The 22,347-nt window shown below is 42.2% G+C and overlaps 1 protein-coding gene across 1 annotated transcript in view; it reads left to right on the top strand.

Moving 5' to 3' along the window:
• Window positions 1-685: 685 nt before the first annotated feature.
• The window catches only part of thsd7aa (thrombospondin, type I, domain containing 7Aa), a 172,232-nt gene continuing 150,570 nt past the window's right edge, over window positions 686-22,347 (top strand). Inside the window, exon 1 of the mRNA XM_076106377.1 lies at window positions 686-839. Within this exon, the coding sequence (XP_075962492.1) occupies window positions 686-839 (154 nt within the window). The remainder of the gene's footprint in view (window positions 840-22,347) is intronic.

Raw genomic sequence — 22,347 nt, 5'->3', positions numbered from 1 at the left:
TACTTGAGATACTAAGTACATTCTGTTGATAATATTTCTTACATTGACCTGCAGTGGAGTATTTTCACTGTGCGGTATTAGTACTTAAGTACAGCATCTGAATACGTTTTCCATCACTGACCTTGTGGTATCCCTATTTTACTTCCTAGCAATGACAATATGTTTTGGTAAGTAGTATTTTAAGCCATTTGTGTTGTCCATTTTACCAACAAATACACCTCCACCTGCCAGATCGGAGTACAGAACAGCTTTACTGAGCCCTTTGAAAAAGGGATGAGAGACGAGTGAGAGGGAGGGAGCGTAGATAGGCTATAGAGGGCGGGTGTGTGTGCATGTGACTGTGTGTGTGAGAGAGAGAGAGAGAGAGAGAGAGGAAGAGAGAGAGGGAGGCGCTGCATCAACCCGGTATACAGCAGCAGCAGCAGGCTGGGCTTAGGGATCTATTGTTCCCTGTTTTATTACTGCCAGACCCTGTTCTCGCTCATTAAGGATCCAACAGAGAAAGAGAAAGAGAACGGACGAGGAGAACGCCTTTGCCTGGGATTACTTCTTCTTGAACGCACTGGTGTGGACAAAGCAGAAGCAGAAAACACACACACTTCAGTCTAGCCCCCTACCTCGGGCCAGGCTTGTTTTTCCCCCCCTTGACTGCATTGGGAGCTACAGTACTTGCCGTGCGGTGGCCATGGGGCTGGCCAGCAGAGCTGTGGGGACGCTGGGGGTCTCGAGAGAGGCACAGCTCCCCTCTCTCTGGAGGATAGCGCTGCTTTTCCTCTCCATCTGGGAGATGGATGCACAAACCGCAGTGGAAACTAAACCCCTGTACATCTGGCAAACAGGTACGGTCCACCGTCTTTTACTATTTCACCACCTGGGGGAGGTCCTGGAGAGGCCGAGTCGCTGTATGGATGTCCCATCTACTACTACTCTTGCAATAAATGCTTGTGTATCGTATAGCAGCGTGCAGTAAAGCTGGTGAACTTGCTCAAAGTGTTCTTCTTTATGGTTTTGGTGTCTTTATCTCCATTCTATTGTAGTCTTCACTTTTTATTATTTCATCAAACCATCCTGCAAATGAAGGGAACCTTCATTGAAAGCAAAAGTTTCTTTCCGACGCCTCTTCTTTTGCAGACATACATGTGGCAGAGGTTGATGCATTGGAGCCATCTTGCTACTGGTTAGTGTGGTAACATATTTACTGCAGTCCCTGAGGTGAATGTCTCTTTGCCCCCAGACTGGGGGGTTAGAGGAACGTGCATGTGCAGTCTTTTGGCTGCGCTTGCCCTGTTCTGGACTGAGGCAGCTGGGACTCCTCGGCTGCCCTGCGTTTCTATTGACTCATTTATCACAGCTTGACATATAGTGCAATTGATGAGAAATGATGTGTGCACTGTAGCTGCATGTGGCTCTTTCCTGAGAGGGGGAAATAAAGCATGCTGTACACTCCGTTGTACATGCAGCAGTATTTTAGTGCAGATGCAGCTTGTTGTGAATACAGTAGCTTTACAGTGTAGGCAGCTGTGCAGTACAATGCAAGGCTGCTCGCTGCTGTTTTGGGTGGTGCCTCTCATTCGTCGAGGCTTATGCACTGCAAGAGAGCAGCACATGGTCAGAAGGACACAATGCTGATGCATAGCAAAGCAAGCAGAGTGAAGGAGTGGGAGGAGTGATGGGAGCCGGAGTGTGGGGGTGAACCCCCCGCACCCATTGGGACAGGGGTGCCCTTTGGATGCAGCCAGAGATCAATGTTTTCTTTCACTTCTGTCTAATCTCTCTCTGTTTGGCTGGATCAATGTACTGGTTTCACTGGGATCCTGACATTGCAGCTCAGCCTGGGATGGGATCAATGGTGACTTTGGGTGGAGTCAAAAATGTAATCTATACTGGTTAATAATCTGTGTTTGTGATATCCAGAATGTGCATGATGTGATTACCAGAGGACGTTTGCTTTGTTTGGGCAAAGTTGTAACAAGAAAGAAGTCATTGAGCTGTGGATAATGTTTGTGTTGTCATGTGATTGGAGAGATACCTGTGTGGGTGGAGACTAAAATAGTCTGCTTTGATGCTTCTGTTTAATTGTCCAGCATTGGTAAAGCAAACAGCGGGACACTGAGAGCTCGTTAGCTTTAGAACCTACATTTATAATTCATTTGGCACCTCAATTTCAAAATAACTTCAAAAATACAAATAGGTCAAACTCTCTTTACATTCTCTGTTGTTTTACCTTAAATGATGATTTGTTGTCCTCTTGACATTAGTGTTGTTTACCAGCTGCATTGCTCTCACTCTGTAAAGGAATGGAAATCCTCTGGTATTATGTGCCGTACCTCCCACTGTGTTAAAGCAGGGGAGGAGATTATGAGGAGAGAAACCAGAGCAGATTGGCCAGACAAAGTTAACCTACATACCATACAGAGTATGTGTGTGTCTCCTCTTGGCTTAAGTGCACCGGCACTTGATGCTAGCTTGGCTAGCTGACCGGACTGCTGAGATGAATGGTAGTGAACCATTTTTGAACGTTTGTGTGTTCTTGTCTTTGACGTGATATTTCCTCCTGGAGCCCCAATCCTTCTGCATGTGCTCAACAAAACAGCGCATGAGGCTTCTTCCTGCACCTCAGCCCCTCCTGTCTGGGTGCAGGAGCAAAGATGATGTCTGTTGACTCCTTAGAAAAGGAGGTGTAATATATTTGCAGTGAATAATTGGCTTAACACACACCCGTGGTACAGATGGGCAGCTGGAATTAGCCCAGTGGCTTCAAATAGGTTACTTCGCTGAGTAAAGCGGGGGTTTGGGTTCTCCAGAGACGGCTGTTCCCAGCAATATGTGCGGAAGTGCCAAAGGAAAGAGTGCGGTTTCACTAAATGCTTTCAGGAAATATTAGTATTTAATCATCCCCTGTGGACTACTACCAAGGCTGATGTGTAACCAAGCCAGCAATGTTGAATGAAACAAAGAATAAGTCATGTGTGTCACATTAATGCTCTACACCATCTACATGTATGGGAGGTTGTAGCGATGTGTGATGTGACACTGTGTGTAATGTCTCTTGGCAGCGGCCCTGCTGGTATTGTCTCCGTTTGGAGCACAGAAGCCACGGACAGAAGGTGGCAGGATTAAATCCCTGTTCCTCTCTGAGTGGAGATTGCAGGTTGATCTCTTGGGTTTTGTCTCACTGCCAGCTAGACTGGAGGATGGAGTATCTTTCTTTGTTGAATTTTTCATTTTTTGGATAAATACAGTTTATTGCAGATTAAATCAGTAATCTCCGAGTAAGTTTCAGTCGGCAGCTGAAAGCTTCTTCCTTCCACATCACACTTTAGTACGTTGCACAGATTTAAGATGAGCACAGAGCAAGTAATTGGCATTCACATATAGTCAAGGTGGAACACAGTCCATGCATTTTGATATTTTCAACTTCGCAGCATAAGAGATGTTTAGTAGTCTGCTGTGACCTCTAGACCTTTGGGACAGTCTACTACACAAGTCTTTGGAATGTCCCTCATTTTTATAATGGAAATATTTTACCAAAATGAACATTGCTAATGCTACCTCAGCTCTTTGGTAAAATATTTCCATAATGCTACCTCAGCTCCTAGCAGGAGGACTGTCTTTCTTTGACACTTGCACAACTGTAATAGTAAAGATAGTGTGTGTGTGCAATCACTTATGTAAATATGAAAGTGATAATAATTTATACATTTCTGTCTTTAGCCTTTAAGTTGATAAAGCATCTTTGTCACCTTTTTCACCACTGTTTGAATGCCTGGTGAGAATAAACTCATCACTCAATGACAAATGAGGTCATATTCCCAGCTAATCTTTATGGCATTAATGATGGCAGCAACAAGAGGAGGGTATGTCCACTCTCCTGTGGGAAGGGGCTGACTCAGTGGTGAAATACTTTGAGATATGTGGTGGAGAATGTCAGGTTTCACTGCTGATAGACAGAGGGTGGATATTCAGTTTAATCCTCAGCAGAAGTGATGAGCGGATGTTGAACTGAATGTGCATTTCCCCTCAAGTCTCATGCTGGCAGCAGGTGGCGGCTGAGGTGGATGGCGGGTGGTTGATTGCTCCTTGTCACATCATATCTTTACACCCCAGACGCCAACACTGCGGTGTCACTGGTGCAGGGAACATGGCCAGTTCAAACGTTGGTGAATCATTTAAACGTGTAAAGTAAAGATCACAAGGTGAAACTAGAATATTGATAAATATGAATATGCCTGTAAATCACATTTGGTCACAACATCACAGAGCTATGGAGAAACACATCTCACTAATATGTGGACATTGAATCTAGAAACACGAGCAACCAGGCGATCAGTCCATAAACAAAGCCAGAGCTACGTGAGAAATAATCTGTAAACTCTCACTCAACAACCACAGTTGACAGATCAGCGTCATGCTTCAGCTTTAATCTGCTGTACTTACTGTGAATGTATTGCAAAGACATTTCTTTTAAATCCACTTTAAACAGCACAGGGAATGAATTTCCTGAGGCAGCGTCACATCTTTTGTGTGCAGATGAAACAATACAACATATCCAGCCTGGCTGATGTTTGCTCTGTAGGCATGTGCCTGAGTTTGCTTTAAGTTATCATTATGATAGAAATGTTAAATAAATATAATAAGGTGATAAAATAATGACAACATTTTTGTTCAGGCTGACTTCCCCAGCCTCGCTTGCATTACGATTGTATTACGATTGCATTACGATTATATTACGATTGCATTGCAAATGAATTTGTCCTCAAAATGTTCATTTTGTCAAGACTTTCAAATCCAATTTGAACCTCAAAATCAAAGTTCTCAGTGTCTTGTCTTGTGTAAAAAGGTTAGTCCCTCATTGTGGACCACTCCTGTCCTGCTGCAATGTATATAGAAAATAATTATTTTTGGATGACTGGCATTCAAAGGCTGAGAAATCACAGTTGCCTTAAATAAGCAGGTTATGGTGCTGTATACTTTCAGGGTGCCCTTCTTGATGTATTCAGTGCAATCCTCTTACCCATCACCACCACCACGATCAGTGAACACCACAAGGCTCGACACTTCTTGGTACAGCGCAGGACAACAATAGTCTTTGCAGAGTCAAACAAGCTGGAGCAACGCCTGATGGTAATTAGTGGGGCAGTTCCCCTGTAAAGACCCAGTCAGCTTCAGAAAGACCCAATGAATGGAGGCTATTTAGGCCCGTTTAAAGCTCACACACAAAGAACAACACAGTGTCTCTGTATTGTCCTCATGCAGCGTGCGGCTCTGTTCAGGCCCTCTGCCGCAGATGCTCATGTCCATGTGCTGCACAAAAGAAAGAAGAGGCTTCACCTCAAGTCACATGACCCACTCTTTGTTCTTCCTCCGATGTCCCCATAGCATCCCCCCCCTGCCCCAACACACCATCACCACCCTCTCCCTCTCTCAAAGCGACCTTTAACCTCAGGGCTGAGAGGGGTCTCCAGAGGGTATCAGCCGTGAAAAGGAGGCGGGTGTGGAGGGTGAAATACTGCAGCTTCTGCAGATCAAGTGTCAAGTGCTTAATTCAGCCATTTACACCAGTAAATAGAATCAGCTCCTGGTGAAGTGGAGGTCGACTGATTTAGGTTTTTAAAGGTGACGGTGATACCGATACTCAAGGTTCCAGTTACGTGTATATTTAAAGCTGAACTGATCAATATTTTCTAGGGCTGTAACAAATGTTATCTTTTTAAATTTTAAGCTTCAATTTAGGTTTTTGAATGATGCCTTGAATGTCTGTCGTTTATGATGTCATCATCTAAAAAAATTAGTGCTGGGCAACGATTAAAATATTTAATCGCGATTAATCGCATTGTTATGGCAAAGTTCAATAATGAATTAAAAAGTAGTGTATTGCGCACTTTTATTTTAAAAGTACTGCTATATGAACAAAAGGGCAATAACATTTGGTTCACGAGATGCAGGTAGCATGTTTTATACTTAATGTGAATATAATTCATACTTTGTTGGCATCTTATTCTGAAAACCGGATGTTCGTCTGAAGAAACCGGATGTTGTCTCACGTTAATGTTTCCGCTAACTTTCAAAGTCCTTCGCTCGCTCCCGATCTGTGCCGTTTAAATGTGTTTTTGTTGTTGTTTTTTAATTATTATTATTATTATAACTGACTATAGGATGTTTGCTGGCTTTTATCCCACTGTTCTTGTCATCCTCAAATGACATCCATTGTCATCCATAAAATTTAAAAAAAAAATGCGTTAACGCGCGATAAAATAATTGTCGCCGTTAATTAATGAATGCGTTAATGCGAAAATAACGCGTTAACTTGCCCAGCACTAAAAAATATATATATATATATATATATTCCCCAGTTTTAATAAAGCAATTCATCAGATTAAATTAATTCATCTTTATTTTGTTGAATCAACTTTCTTTAATGAATACAACTCAGTTATTATGAACTCAGAATGCTATTTCTTCACCCCCCCGCTCTAACTTGTGATATTTCTTTGTCAGCTGACCCAAACCCGCCCAACCCAGTGGCATCACTATTACACAGCGAGCTCTACAAATAGCATATTACTAATGATATTAGTGTAGCCTATTCTTTTATTGGCTTTAAACACAAAGACAACTCATGCAAAAAAACCTAAATGTTGAATTTGAATGTTAATTTATGAATGAAGCTTCAACGCTTCAAACTATTTGGTACGGCCATCATATTTTCTATGTGAACAAATCAATAAGTGTAATATGACATGCACTGACAAACTCAAAGAGAATTACAACCAACTCTTTAAAAAAAGATCGAATAGCGTTTTGCTTTGGTCTCTGGAGCACGTTTTTATGTTTTGTTCTTCTCACCTCTCACGTTTGGTGAAAACGCTCTCACAGTACCTTTGTATGTTACCGACCCACAACCATGTGTCAGACAGACAAAGTTAGCCACTAGTTTGTGAACAGGAAGTGTGGAGTGTTTAACAACTAAAGAGCCAAATGTTTCTTTTCTCAGTATTAGTGGAAAACTAAGCAGAGCTAAATGGAGAGTGACTATTGGTATATGACTTCAGATGTATTCTATGCTTATGTTGCTCTGTGTTTGCTGATGTGAGCAGAAAAATGTTTGCTAACTTTAACAGCTTTACAAGGCCTTAATATGTCAAGTGGCCAAAATAGTCGTTCTTACTTCGACTCGGATGAAAAGAGAAGCAGCACAGAAGTAACGCAGTGATCATGGGGACACGTCATACTGTCAGGATCTTTACACGGGAAGCTGTCTTAGATCACAGAAAAAACTTCACTCAAGGGGGCATTTCTGAATGAAAAGTTGTATTTATTGTTACATTTGTCTTAGTCTTAGTCTTGATCATTTTCATTTCCTGTTATAGTTTAAGACATCCTGAAGTTCATCAGTAGAGAATGAAAGTTAGGTTTAACTGTCAGGAGTCATTGTCGGGACAAAGGCCTTCACATTAACCACATAATGTCAGTACTAGAAAAAATGAAATGTGTCTGTTACTTATATTTTCCTTAACAGTTATATTGTTCATACTGTTTTACATTTTCTGAAATAGAAAATTCAATTTCATAGTTTTTTACTAAGATAAAGGACATCATTTATTTGCAATTACATATTAACAAGGGGCATTGTCAGACATGTTTAATAAAAACAAGAATAACATAAACAAGTCTGTATAATAAGCAAGTGTATCCCGTCGCTTTACTTTGGTAAAGACTGACAGGGTCAAGAGTAACAATGGCCAACATCCGTTTAGAATCAAACTACACCAAAGTGGTTCCACATCTGTACAAAGTAACAGCAGGTATCGATAGAACACGCATGTTGCTGATCACAACAAAAACGTGTTTCTGTCTGTAACATTACCTTTAATCTGAAAAGTGTTACTTTAGTATTGGCTCTGCTACATGTAGTCTCTCTACCGACTGCATTTACAATTTTACAACTGCATGTAGTAGGAACGTCTCACGTTGTATAAGTACTGACTGCTGTCTGATCAAGTAGTGTACTGTAGAGCTGCAACCATTAATCGCTTAATCAATTAGTTGTCAACTATTAAATTAACCGCCAAATATTTTGATTATCAATTAATCTGTTTGAATAATCTTTTCGGAAATTAAAGTCAAAATTCTCTGATTCTAACTTTGTGAATGTCAATATTTGACACTTTCTTTACTCGTCTATGACAGTAAACTGAATATCTTTGAGTAGTGGACAGATAAAAACATCTTGTGCTGTAGGAAACACTGACTAGGATTTTGTGACATTTTATAGACCAAACAATTAATCAACAAAATAATCAACTGATTGATTGCCAAAGAATAACTGTTACTGCATACAGACACAGTGACTGCTGTTCACATCCCATGTCCTACCAACAGTCCGCAGTGGTTTCTTTGCTTTTATAATGTTGCTGTTCTTCACAGTGCAGCATGACTTTCATTTCAGCTAAACGTTTGAATACATCTCCCACCACTGCTATTTCAAAACTGTTGATCCTTACCCTGAGGTTGTCATTTTGCTGACTTTGATTAAAACCCATGAGTCTTGGATGTATCAGTGACTAGCTTGCCACTTTAGATAATAATAATGTCATACAACTGGTAAAATCGATTAATCTTCTGATTTTACTGTGGTGTTTCCTAAAATGTCCGACTGTATTGACGGAACTCGATGTACGTCGCAGCATGTGCAGCTTCGAGGGGTGAAAAGCTGTTTTCTTTTTTGTTTTGAGCGCTTCTAATGTTGAGAACCCCTTTCAATAAAAACATATGGATGTTCACAAGTGCTTAAGAGGCGTTTTTTGTGTTGAGCAGACACTTGAGTGTGAGATTGGCCGTGCAGAAGGAGCTGGAGGAGCGCTATCAAGGCATAATGGAGGCGGCTGAAATTATTTCTGTTTTCTCTGGGATTCATCAAGTGCCAAATTGCAGCCATTATTCTGTGTGGGCTTGAAAAAGCTGCATCCAGCTGTTCAATTCTGCCTGGCAGGCCATCCCAGGTGGAGGAGAGGTTTGTGTGTATCTCACACACACACACACACACACACACACACACATGTGCACAATACACACTGAACTCAGTGCTGTGTCTTTGTCATTATCTCAGCCGTCTACTGTCTCTAATCATCCCTGTAATCCCCATGAACATTAACACACTTTTTCTTACTTGACAAGTAAAAAAATAATTTATAATCCGGTAGTTTAGCATTTCATCGCCCTCACAAAAGCAGAATGACATTTCGTCTCGCACCTCCTTGCTCCATTATGCTATTTATTTTATTTCTCACCCACACAAATAGCTACAGCAACACCCATTCACACACACACACACACACGCACACACACACACAGGGATGGGCTTTGTGCTGAGTGTGTGCATGTGTGTGCTGTGTGCCTCATTACTCTTAGTGAGAGGGCTGACAGTGGGGGAGGAGTGTTGCTGTCAGTATCTCACCTGCAGGCAGTGGACACAGGGAGGCTGAGTAATTACATGGGAGCGAGGTTTGTTCGATCCGGGTGCGACTCCACTGCATGGCAGACACTTTGTCCGTTAACTGACAAGAGGCCAGTGCAGACAAAAAACACACTCCGGTTTGACTGATAAATGGTTTTACAGATGTATGGGGCTGACACTGGCCAGGTATTAACACAATTAAATGTCATGAGCCTCTCAGGGCTGTCTGGCAGCCCTGAGAGGCTGCTTCGTTCATTCCATCCACCATATGAAAGTGTTAAGCAGACCAATAACAGAGTCTAAGTTGAACGGCTATAATTGGTGTTTTTCACGGTGTGGGGTTAAAACTGAAAAGCCGGTCATGAGGATGCGCTAGAGCAGCGGTTCCCAAACTTTTTAGGCCACGCACCCCCTTCTACATCCCGACCGGGTTCACGCACCCCCAATCCCCCACAGCTTAAAAAAAGCAACAGAGCCTATTTATAGCCGCATAAAAATCGGACCAATGAGAGAACAGTTTGCTCGCGCGTGGCGTTTGTTTACAAGATAAAAAAGACAAAAAAGACAAAAAATCTTCCTGCACCGTGCCTTCGAAAAGGTAACGGACGTACACCAGAAGATTGGCCGGATTGGCCACATGTGTAGACTCATCTACTTGCAGAGAGTAAAACTCACTCTTCTTCACGCGACCGACTAATATAGCCAGGATGTCTTCGGACAAAGCATCGATGCGGCGCGACAGTGTTGTTGGACACCGGGATCATGTCCAACTTTTTTGCTTCTCTCTCTCCATCATACATTCCACCATCTCTTTGGCAGCTGGCAAGCACACGTCTTCGGCGATTGTGTGAGGTAGCCCCTTTCTTGCTATTCAGTAACTGACCAGATATGAAGCCCGTAGTGCGTTTTTTGTAGACCCAACACATGAATGAGTTCCCCCAAATCTAAAATGCATTCTCAATTACGTTTGACCAAAAACGTATTTTCTCCCTGATTACGTTTGTGTTTGACTTATTACATTGACTTATTACAAATACGTTTCTAATCAACATTTTAACACTTTAACATTTTTTTCCCTCTCCACCACCGCCTCTCCTTCTCCCTATTACGCGGTCAGAATACTACCACAACACGCCGCCTGTCTCTGGCAGAAATGCACTCATCCACGCACGGGAACAACACCGAGTTGTCGGCCGAGATACCACCAAAACACCCCGCCTGTCTCCAGCAGAAACGCGCTCATCCAGGCCGAGCAACGAGGAACATTACGCGGCTACAATACCTCCACAAAGGCCCGCGTGTAAAATCCGGGAGTAACCGTGACTCTCTTAAGGGTTAGGTTTGGGTGGGGACGTGGCTTCCTAGTGGAAGGTATGGTTAGGGTTAGATGGATACAAATAAATAAAATATACCTCCATAACACCCCGCCACTCTCGGCTCATACCTCCCCAGCAACGAGGCACATCACCCGGCCACAATACCTCCAGAATGTCCCCCGGGTGAAATCCGGGACTTGGTTTTATGGTTCCGAGTGGCGGGCGTTCATCCGTTGGCGCCGGACGCGAGGTCTCCAGCCGCCCCCGCCGTGAGGCACCCCATCATCAGGTCTGTCAGCCCTCGGAACAGGCCGCGGGGCAACACCTTGTGGGTGGCGGGGGTAGAGGCGAGGCAGATCACAGAAAAATAATAAAGAATATGTATGGCAAAGATATGTTGATGAGAAACGTATTTGTAATACGTCAAACACAAACGTAATCAGGGAGAAAATACGTTTATGGTCAAACGTAATTGAGAATGCATTTTTGTTTTGGGGGAACGTAATTTTTAGGAGACAGGACTGCACCATTAGACCACCATTACATTTTTCCTCTCGTGCACCCCCTAGAGGCAGCTCGCGCACCACACTTTGGGAATCCCTGCTCTAGAGGGACTTCAAACAAACAGGGTTCATCCTCTGGGGTGCATTCATTTTGCTCAGCAAATTTAAACAAAATCGGTTAGTTGTTGAAATCTGCTGTATACAAGGAGAACTATCTGCCCTATCGCTGGAACTAAAGAAACATTCTGGAAGATAGAAATAGCCATGCTCTGGAATCATGAATATCCATTGCAAATTTATAAGAAATGTGGCCGTTAGTTTTTAAGTACCTTGTCATGGATCTTAGTGGTCTTGGGTAAATTTAGCCTGCGTTAAGCCCACCAGAGACTGCTACTCTGTCAAACTGTCAGAGCTACCATGCACTAACTGCACTTGCTGCATAAATATCACATTTTTGAAAAAGCTATTTCAGAGAAAAGCAGAGAGAAGGGTCTACAACATGCCTTTGAGGGATGTATCCAGGATGTCAAAGTGTTTCAAGAGTGAAAACAGGCTGAAAAGATAAAGATAGAAGCTAGAAGAAGTAAAGCCGGGGAAGTCTTTATTCACTGTTACAATCTTTAAATGGTAAAAGCAATGTGTACATTTATTCAGTGTGCGTTCAGTAGCTAGTGTATAGACGTGCTAACACTGGTTAATGATATGCTAACATACTCTGCTAATCATAGCTCCACAGGTTTTTACATAGAAACATTTTCTAGCTCCAAATCCACAGAAGCAGCCTAAAAAGGAAGAAGATCTGAAATGATTGCAAGAGAGTCCATGGAGCAGAGCTGCATAGCTGTCGGAGCCTGGTCAATGCCATGCTTTGATTGGCCAGAGGAATCAACAACAGCTTTGGGGATCATCCTCTTGGGACCATGAACAGACACAGCACATTTTGTGGTATATAAATTGTCAAGTCAAACAGGGTTTTTCTTTTGAAAACTGAAAAAGATTTAAGCTAATTGTAAATAAAGTAATAAATAAAGCAGTTTGTAAAGTAATTAATACTGACAATCTGACTATTCGGGAAAGAAACAGTGTGGAACCAATCTGGCTAGAAGCCTAGATAAGCAGACACGCAGTGACACGCGTGTCGCAGTACATACGATCCGTAATTAGACAAACACTGCACCAAAAGAGATGGCATGGTATGGAGATCTGCGATATGACTGTGCACGACTGACGAGTCTAAAAGCCCGGAGAGGCAGCCGGTAAGAGAGCTGAAGTTTCCAAACAACTGAGAGACTTTGTATCTGACGTGAAGATCACTGCGTGACCAGTTGGTTAGCACGAGCATTAGCATTACGCCACGGGGATCTGTAGCAAATACATACGGCGATAATTTAACCCTTTGGTGTACGATATCGTGCTTTGTTTATGATCGATTGTCCGATAATGTTTTCTATCTGGTTGTAAATCATATGATGGTGGAAGGTAGATGGTGATAGTTTAAGAGTTTTCATTGTTTGCTGATGGTATAATAAGTACATCCTGGTTCACTTTTGATCACTAACTGTGCTGAAATGAAGTATAATATATTACCTGCTGTTAAGTTATGGCAGCAGTGAGAACATGTTTAGATTATAGCACTGGTTCTCAAACTTTTTCTGTCACGCCCCACTTTGGAGGAAGAAAAATGTTCATGCCCCACCACCCCAACATAACTTTAACAAAATGGTCCATGTTGAACTTTTATTGACATAACAACATTTTGTGACTCCTCCATCTGTGCTTTTTCAAATGTACAGTGTGATGAGAGGGCATGTGAGCCCTTGTTGCTGTACTTTATCTCCTTGGAGCAGAGGCTGCATTTAGCATACCCTGCCTTATCAATGTATTTAAAACACTGTGACAGCGGGAAGCTGTACTCACGTCTGTTTAGACCTCCACCTTTATCCAAAGCCCAGCTCCACTCACATCTCAGCCCTGCGTCAAGCTGCGCTACAGACAGCCTCCTCTTCATGAAGCTCTTTGACCTCATCATCTCATCAGTATCTGGGCCTTTCATTCTACTTTGAGTTAAAACAAACAACCTGCAACCAGATGCGCCGGTGTTCCGGTTTAACGTTAATGAGTGACCGCGTGAACTGAACCGGAACACGGGGCTGCATGTTTCATCACGTTACGTTTTTCCTCCTAGATCGTGGTAATGACGAACGTTAACAGTCCACGAAGTTTTGCATGCAGTGGACGTTAACTTAACCCAGCAAGTCTGAACGGTAACGGAACATAACGGAACTTAAACTGTAACGGAGGGAAATGAAGACGCTGTACACATCTGAACGCTGATTGGCCAAGACTCAACACATCACATCAGAGATGTTTTATTGTGAAGATCACGACATCACCTTTTCTCCTCGTCTCACTCCAATCTGAGAAACGCTGGCTGGCCAGTTTGGCCTGAATGTGGCAGTGGAAGCAACAACCATAATCGTTAGGGGTTGTCCTGTAGGGACCACGAACATACGCAGCAAATCTCATAGTAATCTGGCCAGTGACGATATCTTGCTTTGAACCAAAGTATTGGATAGACAGATGGATCAACTTTACTACTCTCAGGCACTGCTGACAGCAAATCACATATCAGTTGTTGGTTGCATGAGGGATTGAAAGATTTTCTTTGATAATGTAATCAGGGACTGAATCCAAACCCCATGCATCTCTTTAGGGAAACACAAAGTAGAGCTTTATCACTAAGAACAGCTGCCTGCTGAGGCCAAAAAAGACAACACGAGAGCAATAAAAAGACATCCAGTGGCGAACGTGAATGGCTGTCCCAAATGTTATAGTAATCCATCAAGTTTTTAAGACATTTCAATCAAATGTCGATTTGCTGGTAGCGCTAGATTCAGGAAATCACCAAAGTCCTTAGGATACTTCCTCTGGGAACCATGTCATGCACAATTTGTGCCAATCCAGCAAGCAGATTTTAAGATATTTCATAGGATAACTGAGAACTATTTGTGGTAGAATACAAGTCAGGGGATCACCAGAGTCTTTAAGATTCAATCCTTTGAAGACCATGAACCAAATTCAGTGACAACCCATCTAATACAACCCATATACGGAGAGATTTTTCAGACTGGACCAAAGATTGATTGAAAGACCAACATTGCCATACCTTGAGGCACACTGCTAACTTGGCAAATATAACCACAGGAAAGACAAAAAAGACAACCAGCTCTTCATGGTGACTTTTATTTTATCAAAACAAATTGAAATGTACAAAAAGATGTCAGGAATATGGGACACAGTATCTGATGCGCTGCTGCAAGCTACCTGATTAGTTAGTACTGTGTGTACACTGAGCTTTTAAACCTGTCCAGAATTTGGAGCATCAAACATACTGTAGGCTGTCCCTGCCTGTTCCAGTAAGCAATTATTTTTGGATGGCGTAAGTCCAATGAGTACAGGGTTGAACTTAGAGAGTAATAATGTAAGTCCAGCTTGGTGTCCTATTGCCTTGATTTTCAGTCACTGTAATCTCTGTAATTAGTCTTCAGAGTCATTGGTCTCCAAACTTATCCAAACCTATCATGTATCACCCATCAAAACACAGTATTGTGTTGTCTTCACCATGAAATGGCAGACCTAGTTATGAAAGACAGAGATAAGAATGGAGGTGTGTGGAGCATGTGGTGATGCACAAGAGGCAGCACTGTTGAATGCCAAGCAACTGTTTGTGTGTTAGTGCAGCTAGTGGTCCAGAACAATAGCAGTCCAAGTAACAACATTACAGTGATTAGCGATGTCTTCCTGCTCTCAGATAAACCCTTGTTTCCCTCTGACTTATCCATGCTCCCCATGCGGCTTGATTAGCCCTGGGAAACGTGCCAGAGGATTGGCCTAAGCAGCATAATGAGCTTTTCATCAACCTGCTTTTTCCTCTCCATGCCATCCTCTATTTGCGCTCACCCTCAGCTAAACCTCACCTCAAGGATCATTTATTTTCATTATACAACACGGGGATGCACAGTGAAATTCAGTTGTAGCCCATCTGCAACACAAGAAAAACATGAGCAACAAAACTAAATACAGTAATGAACAACTTGCAAGGTTCTCATCCGTACCTTAATGTAGCCGTCTCCATCCTAAGGCACTTATGTTATGTTACTACAAGTACAGTTGTTTGGGACTTTCAACTTGAGTACACCGTGAAGTATTTAAGTATAATAACTTTTCTGCTTTGATTTTCGATCAAACAAAGGGAGTACTTGTTGCCAAAAGGAATGGTCATTCATGACATGCTCAGTTATCCACAGCAGCGCAGATCATGAAGTCTGTAAGAAAGATCACGCCGGCCTCATTCAAGCAAAGTGCCCTGGTCATTGCTGACCACATCACAAACCACAATAAGCATGCTCAGTTAGCATGACGGCAACTCTCTTCCACACAAACACGCTAAAACAAAAGCTGTGTTCTAGAGATTTAGTTTAGTTCATTCTTGTAAACTTCTCTGGTAGCTGAGACGAAGCAGCTAATCCCCCCTCTACCAGCGGTACCTGCAGCAAGTGAATCGGCAAAGGGAGGACAGAGGAGAGGAGGAATGACTGACGGATGTTTGTGTTCTTCACTCTTCATACAAACTTCACTTAGGAATGGTTTGTTTCATTGACATTTGTTTCCAGTGAGTTATTAATGACTTTATATAGAGACTTTGCAGTTCTAAACATTAATGTTGCTGCTTTAGAAATCATATTTAGTGATATCAACATTTTTCTGAATTCATTTGTTTTTAAAATGATATATCTGTTCTTAAAGAAAATATTTAGTAATGAAAAAGAATCAAGTATGGATGAGAGTAGTAGGGAGGGGTGGGTGGAGTTGTATTTAGTTGGTTGTAATCTGCATCATACCAAAAGATGCCACTAAATCTTACACAGTTATTTTAAGGTCAAAAACAATGATTTGGCCAATCGTTTTGGTAAGAATGCTCAAACTTCCATGGAGATGAACCCTTCTGATTTTTGACTCTTGACCTTTTCTCTAATGCCATGCATAAAGGTAAAGGATGTTCTTTAACCACGAGGCATTTTGGAAACCTTTCAACCTTCATTCTCTTTAAATCTGCGGTGGATATTCATGGTCCAGAGAGGATTACATGTTTAAAGAGACTACTGTAACTATTCCACCATCAGGACAAACTATTTCATTTACTGAGCACCTTTATACTCCCAAGGGGACCAGTTCTTCTGATTATTTGACAACATGAGCTTTCCTCCGTGCCACCATCAGTGCAAACTGTGCACATTCTCCATTAAGAGCTAAACTCTCAGTACAGTATTTCTTGTACTAGTCAACACTTTAGTGATGTGGTGTGTCATGAATACTGTGTTGCAACCTCCAGGGGGTTCAGACTTCTAATCTGGTTTTGAATTGGATTCAATTAGTTTAGTTGAGAGTGAGAAACAGAGAGACAGATGGAAATGTATATGCTATGAGATGTGAAGTATTTCCTCTGTATTCCAGCAAACACCATTGAAATTCGCATAAATAGCAGCACTTTAACCGCAGTCATCATTGTATTATTCATCAGGTCTCGGAGGCAGCGGCTCACTGGAAGACGCAAACACAGTCATCCTCGGTCTAATGAGGCCCTGAGGAGGCCACTGAAGTCAAAACACAGCCAGAGCCCAGCTAGTGAGCTTTCTCTTTCATGGTGGAAGGAGACACACTAAGCTGCTCATGAATGATTCTCTGGTAGTAAAACTAAAAGGAAGAGACTCACTCTCCCGTCTGAACGAGAGGTTAAATATGTACTGGCACTGTGTCACAGCAGTGCTACTCTTCCTCGCATATTCTCACCATTCACTGATAGCCCATCAGATCGGCTAACTGAGATGAAAGGTTGACGTTTCCATTATATGTATGCATTATATCTGTGCACATAAAATGTAGCCGTTTCTTGTTTGCTGGGTTCTGTTGAGGAGAAGAGGGTGGCAATGGCTGCCAAAGGGCTTATTTAATAATTCTGTGTCTGCTACATTATAATCTGGCATGTCCCATGAGTGGTGAAAGTGAGTGTGAGAGGGCCCCTGGCAGCCTTATTTGGTAAATCTTTATGTGAACATTCTGCAGTTTTGGTGTTTGTAGTGCTATAGGGTGGAGGATTAAATGTTCATTCAAAAACATTCTTCCACTACCAGCATTGAAGATGCAAGACGAGAGTATACTGGATGCACATCTGCATCAGATGCTGTAGTTTATAATTTTCAACAAAACCTGGCTGTCAGGAATTGATTAGCTCCGCCCTACTCCTCCGTGTAGCTCTGGCAAGTTGAATCCTAATGTTTGAATGCATCAGTCTCTCATGGAAGCAGTGCAGTCAAAGACTAACTGGTTTCCACTTGTTTCCTGAAAAAAGAATGGCGATCTCCATAGCAATGATCAAAATGACAAAAGTTAAGTATGCATAGCTACTGGCAGTAATACAGCTCTATAGCATTTCTCCCACATACTTGTTTATCAGTCAATAAAGGCATACACAGCAGCCATGCATTGCATATATGGTATTTGCTGTGTGAACTGGAGCCTTTGTTATTTTGTCTGATAATGAATGGTACATTTCAGGTGTATGAAGTCTTACTTAGTGGGGTTGTTTATTTCAGGGGAGGTGGCCCACATGGAGCACCATGGGGACCCTGCCACAGTATTCTTACTTAGTCCTGGAGACTTCTGTCTTTCTGTGGAGAGAAACATCAACGTTATTCCTAAAACTAGGCCAAAACTAGCCCTATCTCTAAACAGGATGCTGACTGGGTTTAAATGTCTAGCTGAGCCTCAGTTAGCCTACAAACACCACAGGGAGTGACATGATCAAATGGGTTGGAGTCAGCTTTGCTAAATGCCCATCTGTTATTAAATATATTTGTGTAAATGAAACTGCAGCTGCAGAGAGTGACCAGGCTTATGGAGTGTTCTCGTATAACTGGGTCACAGCAGTCAGGGAGCTCTGCCCCTCTTCAGTGGGTCAGATTTATCAAACTGTGCCTTTGAGCTTCATCAATGGACAGAATTGTGATGTGATTACTGAGGGCTCAGTCTTGTCATCATTAAAACCAGCAAGAACTTTGTAAACACAAGTTCCTGTTCAATAGTAAACACACCGGGTGCAGAGTGTACAGAATGCTCGAGGTATGTGTGAATGTATGCAGAGTGAGACAATCACAGCACATCTATGACATCTGCATCTATAAAAGAAATATGAACAGGAACAATATGTGCAGAAACAAAGCTGTCAGGCAGCACTTCTCTTCCTCAGGCACAGATGCTCATTCACTGTTCTCACCTGAACACAAAATCCTATAATTAGGATACAGATGGTCTTTAAATTATAGGCAGAAATAGTGTCTTAAAGGGATAGTTTTGAAGTGGGGTTGCATGAAGTGCTTATCCATAGTCAGTGTATTGCTTACAGTATGGTGGTTGGAATGCCCCCAGTCTGGACAAAGCGACAGGAGTCCCTGCAGGGGAGCAAAGCTACATACTGCTGTGCACAGGGGCAGCAGCAGAACACATTTTAACACCTAAAAGAAAGACAAACCTAAAAAATCTGTTCCAGTTACACTGAAGCTGTTGAATCTATGCTCTCGTCAAAGACACCAAACTCCATTAAAAACAAGTAATTTTGCCACGCAGAACAAGGGATCTGCTTGTCGTCTTCATTGCTTAGTTGTTTCTGTTATTGTGACTTTGGTTGCTTCAAATTCATACAAGTCACACAATTGTGTGTGCATGTATATCATGTAGCTCCCAAATCTGAGCATATAGCATAGGTTGAGTGTTGGTGGTATTTACTTCATGTCTCTCTTTGACCAGAATTAGCATGGACATTTGGGTCTGGGCCCCGGCTGAGAACAACTCTACATTTCTTTAATAGTGGATGAGATCCGGCCTATTCAGCTGCTAGTGTTACTCCTGTTCTCCATCCATTCTCTTTTAGTGCCACTACAGTTGTTCACACAACTGCTGCTCCTTCCTCCACACAATGCACCATTTCCCAAAACCCACTGGCCTTCCTCTGCCACCTCTGGCTTGTCAGGTCCATACGGGCTCTGTGTGGACCTGCTGCCTCATAACTGTGTTGACAGCAAATGCAATAACAATGATGAACAGTTTGGTTTGCTGGATTTCTGTCATTCAATATGCAACAGACTTACATCTTTTCTACATATTATATAGATAGGAAACAGGAAGGAAGGGGTAAAGGGTCATTGTTGACCTTGGAAGCAGAATTTTGACAAAGAATCTTGATTCAAGATCCAATGACTAGCTTTCACAACAATCAACACAACGTGTCACACAGTGAACTGCAGTGTAACTGCATGGAGCCGGTGGAGACAGCTGCATGGATTCAAATGAGAGCGTATCTGTTGTCTGTTGTGGATGGGGGGCAGTTGTGGTTTGTTATCATTCAGTCAAACATTACAGCAGACAATCCTGGCAAACATCTGCACTTCACTGAGTGCACTTTTCTAGTTCTTCGTATTTTGGAAAAGGAGCCACAGTGAAATCCTGTTTACTAATCTGATGGCCATGCTTCCACTCCCAGACACTGCTGGTATAACTATGCATGGATGGGTCACAGATTATTAAATGTTGCTTATAAAAACCTGTTCAGAAGGCTTTAAGAGGATTTGAGGACCAGGTAATATGCACTTCTTTCTCCCTATTTACACGCGTCTTTGGTCTGCTTTACAGCTCTGATGAAAGGTGTGCAATCATTTGAATTACTCATAAACTGACAGCCGACTTACAAATAGTCCGCCAGCCTTGCCAGTGCGGATATTTTTAGGATGGCTCTCATTTGATCCTGTTTAACCCCCTTGTCTCATGCCTACTCAGCAGTGTGTGTGGAGCTCATGCCGACTCTGTTTGGCTATCGTGATTACGACATGTCACAATACCTTTTAGAGATGAAGGTTGCTCTGGCTGCATTAATAAGGCATTTGATGATATAATTAACACTCGCAGATCATTTTATAATTGTTTATTGTTGTTGTTGTTATTATTATTACTTGAGGTATTCAGTGGAATACATAATGAAAGTCCTGACAAATATCAAAGCAAAATTTCTCAACCAGTCAGCACCCCCCAACCTTTTACAGTTCTGACATTTAACCAGCGGGCGTGCATTTTATACCTGGGCCTTCACTGCTGTCCTGCAGCTGAAACACAGCTACGGTTATTATTTGTTTCGTGTAAAAATGAAGCCAACACCTATCTGCAGAGAATACGCCGGGAGTGCGTCTCCTCTGCTCTGACTGCAGCTGGGACTGCTGCGCGAGTTACCGCCTGTGAGCTTTGGGGCGGCGGAGGGGCAGCACCCGCTGCTCGTTCACAACAGTAACTGTAGAACGGTAGTCCTTTAACGTCACAAAAGTCTCCAACAACACCAGAACAAGTCACTAGATTTGTCACTAGTAGCTTTTGACAAAAAAAGTCTCCATGAGGGTTTAGAAAGTCACCAGATTTAGTGAGAAAGTCGCCAAGTTGGCAACACTGGCACCGACTAAATATGTCCCCAGAGCAACATTGGACGTAACAATGGTTCCTATCACATATTAAACCAAACAAAAATCCATCTTCATAAAAACAAGTTGTACAAATAATAATATATATACAAGCATATTAAAGCTACTGCAGATGTAAAAACAAACGCATTTAACTTACCAGAGCTGCTGTTCACTATAGACAAAGTGCATCCTGCTTTCTTTGTTAACAAAGAGTTTAATCTCACGGTTGTTCAGTACATCCGTGTGTTTTAGTTCCAGTAAGAAGTCCTTCTGGATTCATGGACGCCAGTGAAGACAGTCGAGCCTCCCCAGTTGTATTTCTTGAATACGTTTTAATGCGTTTGAGGCTGAAAATGTCGCTCAACAGAGGCAGCAGATATTGGGATTGTCACCGCCCAACATGTCACGCTAGCCCACCGACCAATCACGTACTTGTAGGCCAGCTAGCAGGCTCTGACATGTCAAAGAATACGCCCAACATGTCAAACTAAAGATCTGATTGGTTGAACACTATGACAATCAACAATATCGTCCCCATTCACTTAAACTGCACATGGATTCACTTGTGAGTCTGCAGGCCTCGGGCCTCTCTTCTTACCTAGAGACACAGAGGTGAAATCTGATTGGATAAAAGCTCTACTTAAAACAAGCTGCACTGGAAGCAGAGCAACTGAGGAAGACAGTAGCTGTGCAATGAGAAAATAAGATAATGGGAAAAATATTTCTATAAATTCTAATATATGTAGTGTATTTAAGAAAAATTATTAAATTATAAAATAGCTATAACTTTGTGATTCTGTTTAGGCCAGCAGAGAAGGCCTTGCAGGCCCTGACGGCCCACCACTGCATTTAACACAGGGGGACATTTCCTTTAATTTCAGATTATGTCTATACCGTAAAATTAATGGTGCTAAGTGTATCATTTCTGCACAGAAATCATTGCCAATATTTGTTTTGAGACATCAATGTAGTGCTAGCGAGGAAACAAATGTGATTTTTTTTTGTTTTTACTAGATTGTCATCAGAATATCATAATTTTGCAATGACAAAATAACACACAATTATTCATTAATAAGTATATTAAGTCTTGACACAATTATTATTCCAACACAATTGACAATTGTTTTGACAGATTGCATATAACTTGCTTCAAGATCACAAAATAACACAACGACGAGCCCAGTCAGGTAAAGGCACATGTAAACACATGTGCACACCAGCTACATTCCAGCTTTATGCTCCTCATTGGCTCGTGCCAGAGAGCCAACATTGTGTCTGCACACTCTGCCAGGCCTTCCTGCCGATTAAACTTCACTACACTGTGTCGGATCACTGAGCTGTGTGTGTGTTGTGTCTTTGTGTGTCTCACTGGCATTCCCAAATGTGTCTGTTTCGCACCACTGGTGGTCAGCAAAATGAAATGGTCCACATGCTGCACTGACACATTGACACACACACACTAACAAATCTATCACACACACATCGGCAAACTGTTTCTCTTGTCTCTTTTT

Source organism: Anarhichas minor, unplaced genomic scaffold (genome assembly GCF_050575085.1).
Source record: "Anarhichas minor isolate MPS153535 unplaced genomic scaffold, ASM5057508v1 ptg000033l, whole genome shotgun sequence".
Classification (NCBI taxonomy): Eukaryota; Metazoa; Chordata; class Actinopteri; order Perciformes; family Anarhichadidae; genus Anarhichas; species Anarhichas minor.
The sequence above is the reverse complement of the archived record's forward strand: the minus strand, read 5'-3'. Positions and strand labels throughout refer to the sequence as shown.